The sequence below is a fragment of the Crocodylus siamensis genome, chromosome 1, assembly GCF_052110815.1.
Source record: "Crocodylus siamensis isolate JL-2025a chromosome 1, ASM5211081v1, whole genome shotgun sequence".
NCBI classification, from domain to species: domain Eukaryota; kingdom Metazoa; phylum Chordata; order Crocodylia; family Crocodylidae; genus Crocodylus; species Crocodylus siamensis.
The window spans coordinates 117530378-117552508 of record NC_143395.1 but is presented as its reverse complement, the minus strand read 5'-3'; the positions used below and the strand labels follow the sequence as shown (position 1 = coordinate 117552508).

At 38.7% G+C, this 22131-nt stretch overlaps 1 protein-coding gene and 1 non-coding gene across 3 annotated transcripts in view; both read left to right on the top strand.

Moving 5' to 3' along the window:
- The window catches only part of LATS1 (large tumor suppressor kinase 1), a 29707-nt gene extending 10466 nt beyond the window's left edge, over positions 1 to 19241 (top strand). The window contains exons 3-8 of one of the 2 annotated variants that reach the window (XM_090041230.1): positions 804 to 954; positions 2656 to 4190; positions 10476 to 11058; positions 12302 to 12484; positions 12742 to 12848; positions 14742 to 19241. In XM_090041230.1, coding sequence (XP_089897356.1) covers positions 804 to 954; positions 2656 to 4190; positions 10476 to 11058; positions 12302 to 12484; positions 12742 to 12848; positions 14742 to 15248 — 3066 coding nt within the window. In that variant the 3' untranslated portion in view covers positions 15249 to 19241. The remainder of the gene's footprint in view (positions 1 to 803; positions 955 to 2655; positions 4191 to 10475; positions 11059 to 12301; positions 12485 to 12741; positions 12849 to 14741) is intronic. The other variant, XM_090041232.1, reaches the window with a different exon arrangement.
- A 2689-nt stretch (positions 19242 to 21930) lies between these two features.
- On the top strand, positions 21931 to 22001 carry TRNAG-GCC (transfer RNA glycine (anticodon GCC)). The gene has a single exon. It is a non-coding gene; the product is annotated as a tRNA-Gly (tRNA).
- The last annotated feature ends 130 nt before the right edge of the window (positions 22002 to 22131 follow it).

Below are 22131 nucleotides of genomic sequence, written 5' to 3'. Positions count from 1 at the left end.
TTTCAAATGAATCTGAATTTGAAAATCTGAAATTGGCTCCTTTGAAAATCCCTCTTATAGTTCTTGACCCTCCTCGTACTGAAGTTCAGTGGCAGAAGCCTCCTTTTACATACCGAAAAAAAAGAACAGGGCCTAAATTTATCAGCAGTAATGATTATTAACGTTGCTTGGTATCAGCTTGTTTTCTTCAAACAGTTTCAATACATCACTTTTTAAGAAAGTGTAGGTAGATAGAAGGTTTGAAGTTTAAAGGCCATTTTGAACTAGAAGACGAGCATTAGACAAAATTCAGATTTTCTAGGTAAAATTTGTTACTTGTAACCTTTCAGAAACATTCAGGAAATCCAGTCAGTTTTCAAGCCAGGCAGTTTTTTCAAGCCATAGCTGTATGGAGGGCTAAACTGGAGATTTGTACTGGACGCTGATTACGATCTTAATTATGCAGAGGTCATTGCCTCTTCATAATGTGCAGGTGTATGACCAAAGTGATTGTAATAGCAATTATGAGGTTCAGACAACTTGGCTAGTTCAGTATGATGCTTTACAAGGTAACCTTTTTTTGAGCATCTGGTTATGTGATGCTAGTACAGTTACTCAGTTTGCTCAGAGAGAGGCTTTTTGTTTTTGTTTGTTTGTTTTTTGGGTTTTTTTGGAAGTGGTAAAGGGAGTTTAGTCACGAATTTTGTTAGAATTGAGGATACCTGGCTAAATCCTGCTGGATTTTCAAAATTTCAGCTGCAGGGCTTTTGACTCTCTCCTTCTGGTAGTGAAAAAACAAACTTTTTTTTTTACTTTCCCTTTAGGATATGGTTGTACAAGCTCTTAGGCAAACTAACAGCCGTAGCATAGAAGCAGCAATTGAATTCATTAGTAAAATGAGCTACCAGGATCCTCGTCGAGAACAGATGGTTGCAGCAGCAGCCAGACCTGTTAATGCAGGCATGAAACCACCAGGTATGTGTATCCAGTAACTTAATAACACAATGTGTGTGTTCTCATAGGAAGGAAATGTTAAACAGTCAAACATTTCCATTGTCCACTCATAATTTGAGGAGACGGAATGTGGGACATATATTTAACTATGAAGTAGATGATTGAGATACCATTTTTTTTTTTAATGGAGAAAATTGTGAGAAATCCTTTTTAAAATATGAACATGAGCTTTTAGGGTATGTTTTCAGTATGTCTCACAAGAAATCGTGTTTTGATTTCTCTTTTTTTGTGTCTACTTTCTAAAATTTGTGATTTGTGTTACTTAACCCTGAATTTTAATTTGCAACTGATGTCGGGGAGCAGGCACTGCATCTCAGCTTTAAAGATCAATAATAGCATAGTTTTTCTTTTTCTGTATACTTTACTTCTGCCACAAGTTGCCATATATTTTATTGTTGTTGTATTTTGAATAATCCATTTTATGGTGTCTACTTCAAGAGCCCCTTGTCTGCTCTGCTTCCAGTTTAGTCCCAGACCTAGCCTAATATTTTTAAGGCTGATATTGTGCTTTTGCAGATTTTTAGATAAGCCAAACTGGAGCTTATATTGGAAACTCAATTGTAGCCATGATTTGTGCTTGCTTTTGTTCTATTATAACTTGCCCTAAGGTGCATTAATACACTGGGGCACTGTTCTGGACAGTTTTGTAATATGCATTTAAATGTATTTACTTTTTTAAATGCTGCCTAGTAAACTTAAAAAAGAATCAGTTTAGCTTCTGGGTGACTGAAGCCAGGGGCTGAATGATGTAACTGTGCTGTTTTCTTGCTCATAAATTATCAGTATTAGAAAAGGACATTTGTTTTCAGCTTATTTTCTTTCAACCCAAATAAATAGGGTAACTGGAATTTGTATGAAACTTGTGATGAAATGCTAGATTTTGACAGTAATTTTTTACTTATATAACGTAACCTTAAGCACTGATTTGGAAACATGACTTTCAGCTCTAAAAATAAATATATTTAAAAATCTCAATATAGTCTTGAAAAAAATGATCTCTTAGATTAGAGAGAGACCTGCTCATATAACAAATTTATATTGTAATTAATTCCTGGTATTTGGCAAAACTGCTAAATCTAAATGGAGTTGAAATTAAGAATTCAGTGCTGAATTGGGCTTTGTGAATGCATTCAGTTTGATTCCTGCTATCCTTAAATTTTTCTTACCAATAACCATGGTGCATCTTCCAGCAAATGCATTTTTTTAATTAATAGAACTTTGCATATGATGAACTGAATAAGTTTAACTGGAAATTTGTTTGAGCCTATTTGCAAACATACAAGTCCTATCAGCACATTAGCTGACTACCTTACTTGCTTAAAGGCCCTGAACTGATCAAGAATATAAATGAGTTTTGTGCATGTAAGATTGTAAATATCACTGATAAAATTGGTGTAAAATATAGGTTGATAACTTTTTATTTATTCAGTGTTTCCTAATGAAATATATAAATATATATCAATAGATAGATATCTATAGCTTTCTTATTATTCAAAAAAAATCTTGAGAGAGATGCTATAGCTTTCACTTGTATTAGTTATGTAATAGAAGTAATGTATTTGCCTAATAAGAAGTGATTGACTTAGTAGAGAAGTAAACTATTTCTGGCTGTATGTAGAATTCTTTTAAAATATTTGCTGTTTTTTTTCCCCCTTGTAAAAGCAGGTGGCGTACAGCAATCAGTTAACCGCAAACAGAGCTGGAAAGGTTCTAAAGAGTCCTTGGTACCTCAGCGACACGGCCCTCCACTGGGAGATGGTGTAGTTTACCGCTCAGAAAGCCCTAGTTCTCAGTCAGATGTAGGAAGGCCTTTATCTGGTTCTGGAATAACAGCATTTGCTCAGGCTCATTCTGTCAATGGACAGCGAGTGAATCCACCACCTCCACCACAGATGAGGAGTGTTACACCCCCTCCCCCACCACCTAGAGGGCAGACTCCTCCACCAAGAGGAACAACTCCGCCACCTTCTTCCTGGGAACCAAATTCTCAAACAAAACGTTATTCTGGAAGTATGGAATACATGATCTCCCGCATTTCACCAGTGCCACCAGGAGCATGGCCGGATGGCTATCCACCCCCACCTATGAATCCTCCACCCATAAGCACATCTACACAGGGCCAGAGAGGTATTGGTTCTGTTCCCATTGGCAGGCAACCAATCATCATGCAGAGTTCTGCTGGTAGTAAGTTTAGCTTTCCATCAGGAAGAGCTGGAATGCAGAATGGCAATTGTCAGACAGACTTCATGGTTCATCAGAACGTTGTATCTGGGAACTCAATGAATCGCCAACCACCTCCTCCTCCATATCCTATTTCCCCAACTAACAGACAAAGTCCGACAGCTTTGCAGATGCAAGCAGGAGGATCTGCTCCTCCTTCAGCATACACCAATGGAAATATTCCTCAGTCTATGATGGTGCCAAATAGAAACAGCCACAACATGGAACTTTATAATATAAATGTAGCTGGTATACCAACATCCTGGTCACAGCCTTCAGCTACACAGCCCCAGTCATCACCTGGCAATGGACACGAAATCCCTACGTGGCAACCTAACATTCCAGTAAGGTCAAACTCTTTTAATAACCATCATGGAAGCAGACAGAGTCACTCTGGTAATTCTCAGCCTTCAGCCACTACAGTAACAGCTATAACACCAGCTCCCATTCAGCAGCCAGTAAAAAGTATGCGTGTGTTAAAGCCAGAGCTGCAGACTGCCTTAGCACCAACTCACCCTTCCTGGATGCCACAACCAGTGCAGACAGTCCAGCCCATCCCGTTTTCTGAAGGTCCATCTACAAATATGACAGTTATGTCTCCTGTTACAGAGGCTCCTAATTACCAAGGTCCTCCACCACCTTACCCAAAACACTTGCTGCACCAGACTCAGTCTATCGGTCCTTATGAGTCAGGAACCAAACCTAGCAAAGATGATCAGTCTGCTTTGCCTAAAGAAGACGAGAGTGAAAAGAATTATGAATGCGTTGATGGAGCAGATAAGGAGAAGAAACAAATAACAACCTCACCTGTTCCAGTTAGGAAAAACAAGAAGGATGAAGAACGAAGAGAGTCTCGTATTCAAAGCTATTCTCCTCAGGCCTTTAAATTCTTCATGGAACAACATGTGGAAAACATACTAAAGTGTCATCAGCAGCGATTGCATCGTAAGAAACAACTAGAGAATGAAATGATGAGGGTAAAAAAAAACCTTTCTTCTTAATATTTGAATGGAACTGCTTTTGGGGTATGAATTTTACAAAATTTATATTAATTGCAGATGTGCTTCTCTTTGTTTGAGGAACAGCTAGCTCTTCAGTGTTTAGGGATGTCCAGTGCTTCTCTGTAGAGACTAAGGTTTTAAAATACTATTTAATGTGGGTTGATTTGCCTTTTTAAAGGAAATAATCTTTTTTTTAAAGAAAGGAAATTATTATAAGATTCATTAATATTTAGCTGCATGGCTAAAAAATTTTCCATGGGCACTGCCAATCCTGGGTTGGAAAAGTGATTAGTCCCCAAGAGTGAAAAATAAATGTTAATTTTAATTTTTTTTTTTAGATGCAATTTAGGAAGAAGTGACCATTAATAGAGCCCCAGATAATTACCCCATTTGCTTTCACCAGCTTGTTTGTACAAATATGTGATGTTGTTTAAGAAGCTTAGTTTTTAAAATGTACTTTACATGACTAGTTATACATAATTCAAAAGGCACATGGCAAACAGCAGAAATTATACAAATACGATATTTGAAAGTGGAGAATTCGTTCCATTTTTAGATGTTGCAGTCACCTCCCATTAAATGTCTGAGAATATGATCTTCCATCCTGTACAAACTTGCTGTTCAGTATTCCTGGGTGTTCTGGGCACATAAGAAATGTAGGATCAGGCCACCATCACTCAGATTCTGTTCTACCTATATCTAAGTCTTTGCTATCACTAGCCCCAAAAGTATGTCTTTCACCTCAGGTGTGTGAATCCAGTTCTACTCGGGGAGATATACCTCGTCCATTCTCTCTATGCATTTAGTATGCCCCCAGAGACCTATCCTAGTCTTGTCTGTTGGGAGACATATCTGAAGCAGCACATCTAACTGGCGGGTAGCAAAACTGATTTCAGTGTAAAGTGAGAAGTGGGGTGGAGGGTGGTAATGGTGCCTGCCCTTTGCTTAGTAGCCTGGGAGTCGAGGCATTTACTTTGCAAATGAGACGTTGGTTTCTGTGTCTACCTGGCCCTTAGAAGATTTGAACCCAATGATTCTCAATCCTTCAAAATGCCTTAACCATCAGGGTATTGGTAGGCACAGCTGAGAACAACTTGCACCCCTATTGTTGAAGCTGGGCCGTTGGTTGGAAAGGATTACCAGCTTTAGTGGTTGGATAAACAGCATTGGGAGCATGAGGAGGGCCTAAAATCCAGAGCTTTCACTTCATGAGCAATGAATGTTTTAGCCCGTAGGCTAAAATGGTGGGCACTGTTGCGTTTACATGTCGGTGTCAAATAGTTGTCTATGTGGCATTTCTCCATCTAAGGATTTGAAGAATTCAGAAGTTATGCACGTTTTAGAACAGAATTGGATTGCAACAGAGCTTAGGTAGAGTTAGGTATCTAAGATTCCACTTTAAGAAATTGTAGAGGCAAAATAGTATCTGGAGCCCAGTATATTTTGATTTTGGGTGGAGTATTTAAGACTTAGTTTAATGGAACATGTACTCATGGAACTGGGAAAGTAACTCCTTGTATGGTTGTGCATAAACTAGCGTTACCAGGTTATTTTAGGTTTCTTCACAGCATTCAGAAATGAAGATGAAACTAGCTTGACCTTGAATTTCAACTGTCTATATATGTTAAACCTACCCTTGATTCTGTCTACCTACATTTGCATTTTTTTACAATTACAGTTTATTATTTAAAAAGAAAACTGTTGTGTAAAGATCCACACAGATGGCACAGAACAGAAGTTAAAATTGGAGGGAAAAATAGATCATTTTAGCTGTTATCTTAAAATAGTGATTTTTTTTTTTTTTTAATTTGTCATAATACTGAAAAGAATTTGACACAAATATACTTTTAAGTTGATAGAGATCCTTTGACTGAATCTGTTAAAAGATGTATTGGCTTGACTGAGCTGCCATCTTGAAATGACTCTTTTACATCTCTATTATCCTGTTCTTTTAAAGCCTTTATTTAAACTATTATTATACTAGTGTTTGCTTAATTGCAGCCTGTGTAAGTTTTAGTAAAACTTCTTCCTTGAAGTTTCTCAGGATCTTTATTCTTAGTCATCTTTCTTTCCTTTTCACTTTCACTAACAGCTAATTTAAACTGTTAAGGTGTTGGAAGCTTTGCTGACCTCTGTAGCCTCCATTACTATGTAGGCAAGTAAGACTTTGGAGCAACAGCATTATATTAAGAATAGCATGTCCCTCTTCTATAGGTCTCTGCATGTGTACCTGCATCAAAACTAAAGCATGAAACTGTTTTGTTTTTTTTAATTACTTTTGGGTATTTGAGTGCAAGATCATCACTAATTTTGATTTGCAAACCTTACTTTCCTTTCTTACTTAGGGCACTTAACTGAGTCTGCTCAACAATAGTGTAAGCATAGTTGTTACTTATGATGACATTCATAATTTTTTTTCCCTGCATACTTAAAGCGGTCCTCTCAAAACAAGTTTCTTTTTTTTATACCAGGGAGATTTTTATGGTTATATTCCCATTATTCTCCTTCTGTAGGGAAAGTGAGCAAAAAGGCCACTAAAATGTTACACTGAGTGCAAGTTCTTCAGTGGCAGAGGTAGATGGATATCTTATGGAAGTTATTTATTGGAGAATGGGTATCTTGAGAATGCAACTGTGTCTTAGAGGTGAAGTAGTCATGTGTTTTGAAGGTATACAATATGCAGTTGCTTCTGTTATCATTCTCTTGTGTCTGATGGTGAAAAAGGTGTGCCTGGCACCTCTCCAAAACATCTTTGCCCAGAAGAATGTATAAGCTGAATTAGTCATGATATAGGTATGAACAAGACTAGGGGGGTGGAGGTGGTGTGGTTATTCAGCACATTGTAGTGCTGGAGATAAAGTGTTTGTTTACATTTAATGTATTTATTTATAAGAATTGTTAATGGGGGACTGTTTGGTTTTTTGTAGATGTCATGGTAGAAGTGAGTTGAGAGAGAGAATTTTTCACAGCTCAGATTGTGAAAAAGTGTTATAATTGTAGTAGGTGATGTGGAAGAAAGTGTGAAGCCATTTCTGGGAAAAGATGACAGATCGGATATTGATCTGGGGAATTTTGGTGGAACAAAGTGATCAGGATGCAATATGAAATATTACTGTTATGAGGAGCACAAATTTGGAGGTTTTTACTGTGATATTTTTACATTTGATCCAGTGGAAGAGGTAGAGCCCAGCACTGTGACTAAAGAAGGTGGAATAGTTTGGTCAGAGAAAATGATCTTGGCAGCAGAGTTTTGATAGAGCACATGAGGTGTAAATGAAGTCATAGAGCAGTAAATTGCGGTAACCAAGAAAGATGGGAGATAGTGAGGGGCTGGATCCATGACTTTTATCTGAACATACCATGCCTCAGGTTTTAAATCTCCTTGTGAGAGTAGAGCTGGTTAGGAAACAGGTTTCTCATTGTTTAAAAAATTTAGAGGAGCCTGTGAGGCCTTTCTTATTTTTTTTGCAAAAACCTCTTGAGAGGGGGATTTCTTCACAGCTGAATAACTTAGTGGCTCAGGGAGACTAGTACCGCTTTGGGATGTGGGAAATCTTTGTTCAAGGATCTGATTGTCCTTAGGCAAACCAAAACCAGAGCCTTAGTCTCCCACATCTCATGCGACTGTCCTAACAACTAAGCTGTTGGCTTTGTCTAAGGCACAGTCTCTTTCTGGTTTTGACCAAAAATTCCATCCTGGATCTAAGAAACCTTTTTCAAATTTCAGTTTTGTTGAAACCCTAATATATTTCTTCCTCGAGATTCTTTTTTGACTGACTGACTGACATTTTTTTTAAATTAAAATCATTTGATTAGAAAATACCCACCTAGCTGTACTAGCACCTTTCTTTGCTGTGATGCCCACAAATAATCAGCTACAATTGCCTAGTGTACAGGTTTGGATAGGTGACTTTTTTTTTTTTGGTTATTAAAAAGAATATAACTTTAGAAACCCAAACTCGGGTGCAGTAGTTACCTGTATAACCATATTGCCATATTTTTGTTACTCTTGTTCTCCTTGTTTCTCTTTGTCATACTAAGGTATATACTCTGGGCAGTAGCTTTTTCTTACCCTGTGTTTGTAGATTGTTTAAAATAGTGGTTCCCCAGTCCTCACGGTGTCAGGTGCTACTGCATTAGGAATAGTGCCTTAAGAATTTTAGATGTTATGGAAGAAGAAAGGCAAGATTTTGTTACTGCCTGGAAAAAACAATGACGATGGAGAACTTGAAAAACCTCTAGATTATGACTGAATGTTGGTGATGGTAAGAGTGTGGCGTTCAAGGCAGTTTGGGAAATAAGGCCAGCAAGTGAGTTTGGTCCTGGTTAGTTTAAGAGTAGGGGAGTGAGAGAAGTGATGAAGATGAGAGGCTAGGAAAAACAGTAGTAGAGGCTTGACATAAGCATGGTGATCAAACAGTAATTGCTTGAAAAGGAGAGTCATTGAAGCTATGAACGAAATAGTCATTTTAATAGTACTTATTAACCATGCATTCTAGGGCTGTCCAACTCATGGATCCTGCCTGTCTCCTGTTATTCCCATAGCTCCAGCATCAACAGCTGCCAGGAGCTACACTAGGGGTGTGCGAAGCTTCGGTTGCCCAGTTTGGAGGCCCAATCACCGAATTCGAATCAAATCAGGAGACAAAAAAGCCTCCAAATTGATTTGGAAAAGATTTGGAGATTCGGAAGGCAGTCTTGCAGGGGAACAGAAGCTGAGAAGAGGGACGAGGAGCAGGGGGAGAGAGACTGACATCTGTAGATGGCCAGTGACCGTGATCTTTCCCTGAGTCCCCTTCCAATCAGTGCTCTGGGGGAGGGACGTAGAAACAGCATATACGCTTCTGTCTGCAGTCTTTCTGTACATTTCATGAGCTGTTTTTGCCTGAGCAAAAGAGGGGCGGGCGGCTGGCCCAGAAACAGATGGGTGGGTGGAGGTCTAACCGGCACTGGGAAGGCCCCCTGTTACAGGCTACCATCCCTGCTGTTTTTATTGCACTGTGCCTTAGCACACACACAAAGTCACATGTCATGAGTTTTGCTTTCAGAAGCTTGAGGTGCCATTTCCCAGAAACCCCTGCACCTATCTCCTTGAAACTTGGCAGGCCTCATGCCCTCAGAAGGGGCTACCATCCTGGGTGTTTTCATCCAAATCTGCCAAAAAATGACGAAGTTAAAGGTATTTCAGTGATTTCCTATTATAGTCTATGGCCAAATCAGCAAATGTCTCTGAATTGGTGTCAAATCTTCCAAAGCCGATTTGGCCTAATCAGTTTGGGACAGTGATCCGAATCTCCGAATTGATCTCTGTCCTATGAATTGAGTATTTCCCTATTTGCACAGGCCTACTACAAACTCCCCTTCCCTTTTCCCGCTTCTGCTTCTTGTCCCCAGCTCTGGGTGTGGGACAGGGCAGGATGTGCTGAGGGAGCCTAAGGCCTGGGGGTTTGGGGGTAATCCCACATGGCACAGTGCAGTAGGTGAGGGGGGCCACACAGAATGGCTTAAGTCTTCTGCCAACTCATTGTCTTATAGAATAGACAGCACCTGAATTTTAAGGGTTAGAAACAAGCAGAAAAACTGTTCAGGCCTTCTTTATAATTCATAAGAAGCAGGAAAGGGCTAGAACCCTGAGAAAGTTGCTTTTTTAAATTAAGCAAATGAAAACACAAACATAAGTAATTAAGTATGCGGAGAAACAGACTGGGTGGTTTAGTTGGAAAATCTGCAGAACAGTATGTTCATTTAACTATTTCAAGAATTAAACAAAGTATGACTCCAATAATCACTTTTCTGAATTAAGACAACTAGGATCGATTAAAATTGAGTATCTAGAGTATTTTCTAGGCTAATCAATAATATTCATGGGAAGTGCATCTGTGAAGCAGGGTGGGTCACCAGTTGGCTTTCCTTCAACCCAGCAATCCAGTTGCTTCTAGAAGGGAATGGAAGGCAACTGCCATCACCTTGTCGTCTCTTCCACCCCACCCCATTCCCTTCCTAACCAAGAGTCTGGTGGTGCATGGCACCTTGTGCGTTTGGCTGTTAAATGTTCTTTAGATTGCACATTTTGTCTTGTTACTTTTGTTTCATAGATTCCTAGTATGTGTTAATGTAAAAAGAAAAAACCCCCTGGATAACTGCTCCCCATTTTATGTTTTAAGTATTTGATTTACTTTGCCTGACCCTCCTGTGTGTATGATGATTGCCACAAAGGAATGATGCTGTTCACTTGACAGACAAGCTCTGTTTGTTGTATAGGTTGGCTTGTCCCCTGAAGCCCGGGATCAGATGAGAAAGATGCTGTGTCAGAAGGAGTCTAATTACATTCGTCTCAGAAGGGCTAAAATGGACAAAACAATGTTTGTAAAGATTAAGACTCTTGGGGTTGGAGCATTTGGAGAAGTCTGCCTAGCAAGAAAAGTGGACACTAATGCTTTATATGCAACGAAAACCTTGCGGAAGAAAGATGTGCTCCTTCGGAACCAAGTTGCTCACGTTAAAGCTGAGCGTGATATCCTCGCAGAGGCTGATAATGAGTGGGTGGTTCGCCTATATTATTCATTCCAAGATAAAGACAACTTGTATTTTGTAATGGACTACATTCCAGGAGGCGATATGATGAGTCTTTTAATTAGAATGGGTGTCTTTCCAGAAAACCTGGCACGGTTTTATACTGCAGAGCTCACCTGTGCGGTTGAAAGTGTTCATAAGATGGGTTTTATTCACCGGGACATTAAACCCGATAACATTTTGATCGATCGCGATGGTCATATCAAACTGACTGACTTCGGGCTTTGTACAGGTTTTCGATGGACCCATGATTCCAAATACTACCAGAGTGGTAAGAGAAATACATGAGGTTGTTTTGGTTACCTGAACTGATGTCATTCCATGCTGATAGATGAATAATAAAAAAGAGTGATTGTGATAGTTTACATCTAAAAGTCAGAACACCCGTCGCTGTAATATTTGGGTATCAACAAAATTATGTAACCAGTGTTTAGTTGTACCAAAATATAACATTGCATACCTCATTCCTGGAAGAGAAGGGGATCAGTTATACTGATATTACTATGTGTAGGTGAGGGGTTTTATACTAGAAATCATGTCCCTAACCAGAAACTTCCTTGGCCTTGATCCAGCTAATTTTTAAATCAGGAGGTAGGCTCATAATGCAGTTCAGTATTTTGAATATTTTACCCAAGAGTTGTTATGTCTCCAACGTGTTGCTCGTATATAACAAACGTCCTGATTGATTCTCTTCTTACAAGTTTAGAGCCTACTTCACAGTTTATAAAATATAGTATAGGGGTCAGTGACCCATGGCTTGCAGAGCAGATCTAGCCTGTTGAGGTAGGGGACTTTTCAGCATTTTGGCAATAAGGAGCTTTACCAATGTGGTGGCCAGGTGACAGGGCGAGGCAGTGGCAGGGGAAGCAGTGACTGCAGCTGTTGCGCTGGTGGTGGCAGCATAGGCCACATTGCAAGTGGCCCTGTGCTCCTAAATATTGTTGAGCCCTGTTATACAGGGGATTTGCAGAGATTTTTTGCTTCTTGCAGAGCAGAATGGATTTAACAACTTCAGTTACCATCTCATCCTTGCCCCACTTTAATATGGAAAAGAAGATGAGATTTGGGCTTTGCCCTTTAAAAATTATTTATTCCCCCCCCACCCAGCTCCCCCAAAATTATTTTGATTCAAAGTTCAACTTTAAAAACAAAACAAAAACAGCTTCCCAGCAGAGTGCACAGACCTGTATTCTAAGTCTTCTGGAGCAGGGGTTAGCAACATATGTGCCCAAGGTTGGATTTGTGGGTGTGGTGGAAAGCAGCAGTAGGGAAAAGCTGAGTCAGAACATCAGCCCACCTTGTACCCAAGTCTGGCTCTTTCAGCTCACAGCTCTTGAAAAGTTGCTGACCTCTGCTTTACAGGTTCATGCTCATCAGTTTCATTTTCAAAATGCTGGGCTTCATTAAGAGATTTTTTTCCTCATAAAGCAGAAACAAAAAATTGAAACATGGGTTTAATTGAGAACCTGGGTAAAAACCCCCACTATGTTAACGTCTTTATTATAATTTTGCAGGTGATCATCCACGTCAAGACAGTATGGATTTCAGTAATGAATGGGGTGATCCAGCCAGTTGCAGGTGTGGAGATAGACTTAAACCACTTGAGCGTAGGGCAGCACGCCAGCATCAACGCTGTTTGGCACATTCACTTGTTGGAACACCTAATTATATTGCACCAGAAGTACTGTTGCGAACAGGTAGGTAAATCTTCCTTAGTTCCATCACTCTGCAGAATGACTGATGTCCAAACATTTTGCTGATGCATTCTGAAGATCAGTACTTTTTCACAGGAAATAGCAATGTTTTGCCAAAAATTGATATCAGTGCCTTATTAATGTGGATATATGAAAGAAAACGAGAGAGGAATTCTGCAGGTGTTCTGTTATACTTTAAAATGTAAGACTGAGTTATGGGACTAGTGTTTTGGTTATTTACAGATCTGTTTTTGTTTTAGGATATACACAGCTATGCGACTGGTGGAGTGTTGGAGTAATTCTCTTTGAAATGTTAGTAGGGCAGCCTCCCTTCCTGGCACAAACACCATCAGAAACACAAATGAAGGTAATGTGAAAAAATGTGATGTTAACAGTAGGAAATGTCACCTTGCTGAAAAAGCAGAGTCCAGATTTGTACAATACTTTTACTTAGTTTCCTGATTATGTATAATTAGTGAGTTTTTATTTAATTAGTGTATCTCACTAAATTATTTAGTATTTCTAAAGTACCCGAGCATTCTTCATTGAGGCACTTTATAAAACTTTTTATAAAAGTTTTTCCAGAGTTCTTAATTTGTTCATGCTTTGTCAGGAGTTGTGTTTTTACCCATTTTGATCCTGAGTCTGCTCTTAAACAGTTTGCTGACCCTTTAGTCACTTTGAACTGACATTACTGACATCAGAACAGGAACTTAACAGTTTCTGTCTCTCACTCCCTTGCTCCCAGAATTAGAAACTAATAACTATTTCTCAAGTCTCGTATAGTCATATAACATTCTAGATTTAGTCCAGATTGACTAAAATAAATGATGCTTTGAGGTACAGCAGAGAAAATGTTAATAAAAGAAAATGTAGAACATAGTACATATTCAGCCCTGTTTATAGGTCTTGTGAACCCTGTAAAAATGTTAGTTGCAAGAGAGAAATGGCTAATGCTGTCTTACTCGGTAGAATCTCACAGATTTATTCTTGGAATAAATGCATTCATGTATATTGAACTTATTGTATGAATATATAAGTTCACATACAATTATATGTAAGCATTTGTACGTTGAATTGAAATGCATCTAATGTGTGTATATGTATATATGTGTATGTATAGGCATGTAATATTGTATGCTAATGTATGTATTACTACACTATTATTACATATATTTAAGACTAGATGGAATCGCTGTGAATTTTCAGTCTGACTGACATAACTGATTTGTCCAAGTTGTGACATTGATAACAACAGTAATTTTGCCAGTTCCAGCATCAAACCTGTAACTTCAGATTGATTTTTAGAAAATATCTTTGAGAAACACATTATAAATACTTTGAGTAACAAAATCAGTCACATTCTTATGCAATTTGTTCCAGGTAAAATTTACTCTTTTAGGTGAAACTTTGAGCTTGACTGTTAACCTTGTTTAGCTTCCGTTTTTGGTCTTTGAATTTTTACAGTATGTTAGAGTTCTCTACTACCACAATTCTTCTTTCCCCTGGAAATGCTTGTAAACTGTAATCAAGTCTCATTTTAGTTTCTTCTTGCGTAAAATACATTAATCAGCTTTCTGTAATTTGTCGCTGTAAGGTAAGTTTTCCAGATCTTGAATCTGTCTGGGAGCTCTTTCCAGTTAGTCCTTTGTAAAATCTGGACACCATAACTTGAAATACACCCCAGTACCGGTCTCGCTAATATCTCACACAACATTACGTTTTCCTGCTTCTCTGTATCCTTTTGTTTGTATACCCAAAGACTGGGCTGGTTGCTAAATTATCATATCACACTGGGAGCTCAGTTTAATTTGATGGTCCAGCATGACCCCGAGTCATTGTTTTCCAAATGAAGTCCCACCATCATGTAAGCGTGGCCTGCATTCTTTGTTCCTAAATGAATTACTTTGCATTTATTTGTGTCAAAACAAGTGCATCTTTCTTTCTTAGTTTTCCTGTGCCTCAGTACTCCCTTTGAATAATGACAGTAACAGTACTCTCAAACTTCACAGGGTTATTGTAAGGATAAATATAGCAAAGACTATGAGGTGATAAAATACTCTGGATTATATAAATACCTAAAATAGATTACAGTAAAACTGTCAGAAGTATGTCTTTGTTGCATTTTTGACAAAAAACTTCTTTCCAGGCACCTGTTTGCCGTCTGAAAACAGTGTTCCTTTTTTCCTGTTTTGAACAGTTTATTTCCAGGTTTCACTTTTATTTTCTGTTAGGTTTTCATTTTTTTTCTGTTTTGCAGGTTATCAATTGGCAAACAGCTCTTCATATTCCACCCCAAGCTAAGTTGACTCCAGAGGCATCTGACCTTATTATAAAACTCTGCCGAGGGCCAGAAGACCGCTTGGGCAAGAATGGTGCAGATGAAATAAAAGTGCATCCGTTTTTTAAAACTATTGATTTTTCAAGTGATTTGCGACGGCAGCCTGCTTTCTACATTCCCAAAATTGCTTATCCAACAGACACATCAAATTTTGATCCAGTTGATCCAGATAAGTTATGGAGTGATGATAAGGAAGGGAATGTAAATGACACCCTTAATGGATGGTACAAAAATGGGAAACATCCTGAACATGCTTTTTATGAGTTCACATTCCGAAGGTTTTTTGATGATAATGGCTACCCTTACAATAATCCAAAGCCCATTGAATATGAATACAGTAATCCACGAAACTTGGAACAGCAGTCAGATGACGACGATGGACAGGCAGGCAAAGGGGTTCAAAATCGTGATCTAGTTTATGTTTAACAGCAAAGTTGAAAATGATTTAACTGAATGTTTTTTGCAGTTAGCATTTTTTAAAATGCTTCTCAATAAGAGAATTGATAGAAGGTTGCTAGGGTGAATATGTGCACGTTTAAAAGAAAAATTTTATGATAGAATATTTTTGTTCTCTGCACATTGTTTCCCTCAAATGCAGGAAACTCCATTTCAAACATTAATTTATTCCAGCATTATGATCATTTTAATTTAGAAAAGAATTGAAGTTAGAAAAAAATAAATTATGTACCAAATTTTATTATCAATTCTTTGTACTCGAAGTACTCAAAATAGGAGAGAGTGATTTCTTTAAAAGGAGATGCCTGTTATCTATTTGTACATATGCTAAATAATTTAAAACAAAAAAATTTCCCTTTTGTTCCAGTTTTTTTAATGACAATTCTGCCTTGTGTTGACCAAATACAGAACGTTATGCTTACAAAGCAATCTGATTTATCTGACACAAGTCTGCTTTGCTTTGTCTTCCCACAATATTCACCCCATTCTACGTAAAATAAGCCATTTCCCTGGTAAGTATTCCCCATGCCCTACAGTAACTGCACAGTTCACAGCTTTGAAACGAAGAAGTGACAGTCTTGGACAAAATATGACTATAAATGCTAAAGTGTTAAATTTGTGGAGGTTTTATTTGTATTTAACTTAAATGACTTTTAAAATAACTGAATTTAGGGCACTGTGGTACTCTAGAACTAGCGTGAGTGCTTAATACTAATTTAGCTTTCTTCCTATGGGCAGCCCTTAAAAGATGTGGCAGGAATTAAGTTTTTGGGGTTTTTTTCTAAAAATTTATACTGAAACTCTGCAGTCTCATTTCTGATTGAAATGAAGTTGTAAAGTCTGTAAAAACTTTATAGCTTGGGGGGAAATTATAGCTTGAAAAATTAAAAATGGTTCTGTTGCTTGTCCCAGCCTTTGAGTTAGTGAAGAGGAAATACTGAAATCATGCATTGTGGCTTTTGAGATTTTATATATAAGCTACAATGCATGTTCTCAGTATTTCCTCTTCACTAACTCAAAAGCTGGGACAAGCAACAGAACCATTTTATATATATAATTTCTTATTTTTTATTTTTTTTTGGCTGGGAAAACCAATTTCATTTGTTAGACTTCTAACCAATGGGAAACACTACTATACAGGTGCCTGGCAACAAACTTGATAGAGAGATATATCACCCTATACAAGCTGTCTGTGTTTTCATCATTCCATGTCTGGTGCCTCATCCTTCACAGCCTAATTCAAAGCAGAACAGTCTGTGGTGCTTTGTATGCTGAAGGCTGCATCTGCTATCATAGTACTGTTCTGAATGCTGGTTTCATTGTGTTAAGGAAACAGCTAAGCAGAAGTCTTAGAATCAGTCTATAGCTGTAACATTAATGAGTGTTGGATGGCTATAAGCAGCAGGCCCATCCACAAGAAAGGTGGTTTCTATAGGTGAGGGAGGAAAAGACCTCTTTCTCTTCCATAGCTAACCACTTGGTGGGGAGAAGAGGAAAATGCCAGTGCATTTATTTTTAGGTTAAAATAAAAATCCCTGCTGTTTTGGCACCAGCGGGAACAAACTTCCCATCTTCTAATACTCATCATGCATCTCTAGGCATTAATACTTCTTGTTTACTGTGATCCAGGCCATTGTACTAGCATTCTGACCTCATTAAGTATCATGAAACCACCATTCAGAACTTGTAGCAAGTAGGACTACACGTAGCCCTATGGTGCTATCATAGGTAAATGTCTTTAAGAGGAGAGTCCTATTTTTTTCTGGTTTCTTCTGCTGTGAAGGAACTCTCTTGTTGAAAAGACATTTATGTAACAACATTTTTTTTGGTTCTTTTTAATAAAAAGGTAACTTTTTTCTATAATCTAAGAGGACATGGATCTGTAAAACATAATTCATGTCCTGTGTGCCTATCTTAAATACAGCTGTTCTATCTCACCAACTCTAATATTCATCATGTTTAGTTTTTACATAGTAAAATGGATGCAATGTATAAATACTCAAGCATTTTATATGCTCATAAATACAAGTTTTCTTTCAAAATAAACTATTTAAAAAATCTTCATAATAGTGACAGGTGTTCCATTAAAAACTGGCAATTTTGATCTCTACTTGCAGTTACGGGTTAAAAACAATTTAGCCAATTTTTCATTGTTTGTTGACTCCTAAAAATGTCCTAGAAAAGAATGTCTGGTCTAATTAACCATATCATTTTAATGATTATCAAAACACATTTCTCTTTTCCCAGTCCATCAAGGTCTACAATGCAAAATGAGAATGCTTTATTAAATTGATTAACTGAGATTTTAAGTTAGTATGCAGGTTACTGAGATAAGTACTATTCTGCTGTTTTGGAATACTTACTGATATATAAAAGGGGAGTTGGGTCTAGAACCCCTGCTGGGCCCTCAAAGCTTGTTGTTGTTGTTGTTGTTGTTGTTACCTGGCATTACACTTCTGATGCTCCTACTTTCTGAACTTTGTGGTCTAGATGCTGCAGTAATTGATGCATGCATTTCTCTCCTGGATATCCAAGTTCACGACAGAAAGTCTGCTCTAGGAAAATTTAAAATATTCTCATAAGCCATTGTGATGCAAAGCTCTCCAATATGCTCTTCTGCTCCCATGTATGGAGCCCCCATTGACTTCACTGTAATTCCAGACATGGATCTAAGGCACATTGTGATCCTTAGTATCTATTGTTTACTGTATGGCTATTTCAGTCCTTCATAATGTTTGCTCAAACAGTGGTTTTCAACATTTTCATTTGCGGACCCTGAACAAATTCTGAATGGAAGTGTGAACCTCTTTGAATTATCAATCAAAAGTACATGAATACCCCAACTTATAACAGCCATCTTTCACAAACCCCTTAGATATAGACTGTGGACCACCAAGGGTCTGCAAACTACAGGTTGGAAACCACTGATCTAACACCTTCCAGAGTATTGTAATGTAGGTTTATTCCTATTGTGGGACCAGTTCATGCTGATAATGAACACTAATAATGAGCAGCTGTGAGATTCTGTAATCAGAAATCTTAGTTCAGCCTTTTTTCAAATTAAATGTTTTTACTTGTAAAGAATTAAAATTGAGTCATGGTTTGTCTTGTATTTGCTCCCCATGTATACATATAAATTGTATTTATAAAATGTTCTATAATCATGTAACTGTATTGTAAATACTGTTCTGATGTATTGTTCAATGATGTTCTATCCTAGGGCAGGCCCTCTTGCTGTATCTTTTTCTGTCTCTGTTTTTGTAATAGAAGCTATAGAATATATGACTAGAAAGTCACTTCAAGACTGACTTAAAATCTTACCTTCTGCTGTTGCAAAATGAAAAGCTGTGAGTGGGAATGATTTGTTTGAACTTCTTCAATGTTATTTTAGCTATTAGGGAATGCAATGGGTGGGTTCTTAGATGCTGCTGTGGTTACCCAAGGTACCATTAGACTTGTTTCAGATGCCTTTGGTATTTAAAGTAAGACCTTTAATCTGTTTGCTTTATGTCAACCAAAGCAAAGACATAGTAAGTTTGAGTTGTCATAATGGTAAAAAAATTTTAGCGCCTTAAGATGCTTTGTGTAAAGGCACTATACAAGTTTACTTTTCTGTTGTATTTGGGAGAAGGGTGTGTGGGTGTGTATACTGTCTTTTGTATCATAAACATTCTGCTGACAAAACACTACAACTTTATAAAAGGGCTTTGAATGAAGAGAAGGAATTATAGCCTTGGCAGACAGTATAATTCATCTTTTTTATTCTGAATGTAATAGCTATTGGTAAGCAGTGACATTCCCTCTGAGTGTTTTCTGAATCTGTTTCTACTTCCTGAATATCCGTTTCTTAGTGTAACATCTCCTGGGATAATAAATAAAATACAATTAGATTTTTCTTTATGCAAAGTGGAAAGCAAATTCTTGTACTGCTAATCAAATACAATTTGATATTGTTTAAAAGTTGCTGGTCTTCCTCTGTTTTCTTGCTTACCTGTGAATAGCATTACTACAGCTCTTTACTGTTGAACCAAAGCATCACCATGTAGCAAGGATAGGGATATTGCTGTATTCCAGGATCTGACATTAGTTTCTGACCCCTGTACTGCAACTTGTCACTTGCAATTTATATTGCTCATCTCTTCCTTTTCCCACTTGAAAACAATCAAGATTACCATGCTTCAGTTCTACTAATTGTCTCCTGTAGATCATCACTAAGCCACTGCTTCTTGTGAAGGTACAGCATTATGTTAGTATTCCTGTATTAGAAATGCTATTTAAAACAGCGTTGGATTTTTTCTTTTGAAAAAGTCTTCTACTAAGGGCCTTAAAAATGTAAACAGAGACTTAATATGCATGCTTTTCAAGAAGATATATTCTGTACTAATTCCTCCAATTGATTTGCTTGCTGGCAGGAAGTGAAATGCAGCTATAGTTTTGTTCATTGATGGCTGGTGAAAGGTTATCCTTTTTCCAAGAGGTCAGACTGAGTCAAAATACAAATTCTGGATTTCAAAATAAGTTATTGGAGTTTTAGAAACATGCATTTATGGCTGTAGTTTGTAGGGAAATCCATACAGTGAATACCTGTCTGTTTGTTTGGGTTTTTTGTTTGTTTTTTTTAAAGAAAAAAAAAATCCCTGTCTGTCTAGGTTGAGAATAGGACTAAAATATTATTCAAGTTGTTGAACAAAAACATTCTTACCGATGTGTTGGGGTAAGAATTTATCTTCTGGTGGCTGTTTCAATTCAGCTTAGAACTTGAGTTTTATTGCCTTGGCTGAGTTGTTTTTCTCCCTAGTGGACTGTCAAGAGTCTCCTGTAAACCTAACCTTTTGGATCCTGCATGCTACTAAGTGACCTGTGTCTGAGTAGTTATAAATTGTTTGCTCTCTTCCTAGATCATTCAGGTTCTTTTCCCAGGTGAAAACTTTATCTAACATGGTCCCCCTTGACATCCTGAAACTAGTGCATCAGGTCCCCCAGTACTTCTTGCATGCTCTCCTAGGAGTTCAGACTTGAATACCCCAGTTCCATGTGGGAACTATGAGCCAAAGCAAGTGAATACTTGTGCTTTGCAAGGGAATGTCTTAATTATGCCTAGGTTTTAAACTTAGTGCAAGAGAGAGTTATGGTTATTTACATAACAAACTGAAGAGGTGTCTCACCCCTCATTCTGGTCAGAGGTTTGTCTCCTACTGAAGGTACACTCTTGTTGCCAGCAATTGTTGATCCCTCTACATTGAATCTTTTCTCCTTATGCACTGTGAGGTACCCATGCCCTAGCCAAACTGCTTGATTCAGAGCAGCTGGGGAAATTAATAAAAATTCAGACTGGCTCACTAACTTCTCTAGTTTTCTTAGACACCTCAGGAGAGGTTTATAAGCTCAGGAGAGATGGTATATATAGTAATATATGATCAAATTGCCTCTCAAAGCTGGTGACAAATTAGTGTGTAGTTATAAAGATTACAGGTTTTTCAAAAATAATGATTCCTAACAATACTGATGCTGCTTGTTCCTGAAACACTGAATTCTGTGCTTCTGTGAATTTCAGTGTCGCAACACTTTCTGTAACTTGGAGAGAAATTGGTGGAGAGACGAAGTTTATTTTACAAAACAACAAAAAACTGTTAAGACACTTTTTTTTCCTCCGGCACATATCCTGGAAAGGGAGAAGAGCGGTTGTTGCCTGATGTTAGAGTTGGCTGAAAATGATGTCACGCCAAAGCAAAGCACAGCACTTATTCTAAATAAATCTCTGTACATTGCAATTTAACAACCAATCAATTCTGGCCCCTGAATGAAGCTGGGAAGATTTCTGATCAAGCATCTGAATACCTTTCCATTGGAGAACCTGAGGTCAGGAGAACATTTTCTTTGGGATGAGTGTAAGAAGGGGTGAGGAATGTAATGCCTCGTCGCTCCAGTTGAACAAAATGGCATTTATTCTTCCGTGTCTTCAGGCAACTCTAGCGCTGATGCCCGTTTCCCCGGCTGGACGCAAAGCTTCCCACATGCGTGTCCTCCTGCGAGGAGCAGCCCAATCATTAGGGAAGCCCAGGAGGGAACGATGTCCCTAGCAATGCTCCAGCACGGATTAGGCCTTGCGACCCCCTCCGCTGCCCCCTGCCCCAGGCCTATGGGGTTTCAAATGTACTCGTTTCCGAATTCGGATGCGAGTCCGGCGACGTAACAACTGGTCCTATTGTGACGCAGTGCCCACAATGTTGTGTCCTGGTTGCGGGACAGTCTGTAGCAGCTCTTTAACATGCTCGGTTTCTCTTAGGTGGCGAGAGAGAAGAGTCGGGAGGAGTGGGGTTGGGGTAGGCAGGCGACAGTGCCACAGAGGGTCAACGGCACCACCGCACGGCTGCTGGTCCTCGCTCTTTAGGTTAGGTCGTCCTCTTTTCGGGCTCTACACTTCACCTAGCGCGGATGAAGGTGTTGCATACTTGCCACCCGTCACCGGCCGGGGGGATCCCTTCCTGTGCAGTGACGGATGCTGATTCCGCGGAGCACCTCAGCAGAACCTGGGGCAGGTGCGGGGTGGGCAGCAAAGGTAGAATCTCACCCCCTTTATATTAGTATAGCATTGTAAAAGCAGGGATCAACTACCCTCAGGGAGAGCCCCGGCACACTATTTTTCAGAGCTGCATTGGTGGTTCAGTGGTAGAATTCTCGCCTGCCACGCGGGAGGCCCGGGTTCGATTCCCGGCCAATGCAACATCGCCTTTTTCCACTGCCCCCCCGCCTTTTCCTATTTTTCTTTTCAGTGCTCACCTCGGGAAGCGGAACATAGGTATTCCCCCGCCCTGCGCCTGGGGGCCATGTTCGGCCCCCCAGATGGGGAACC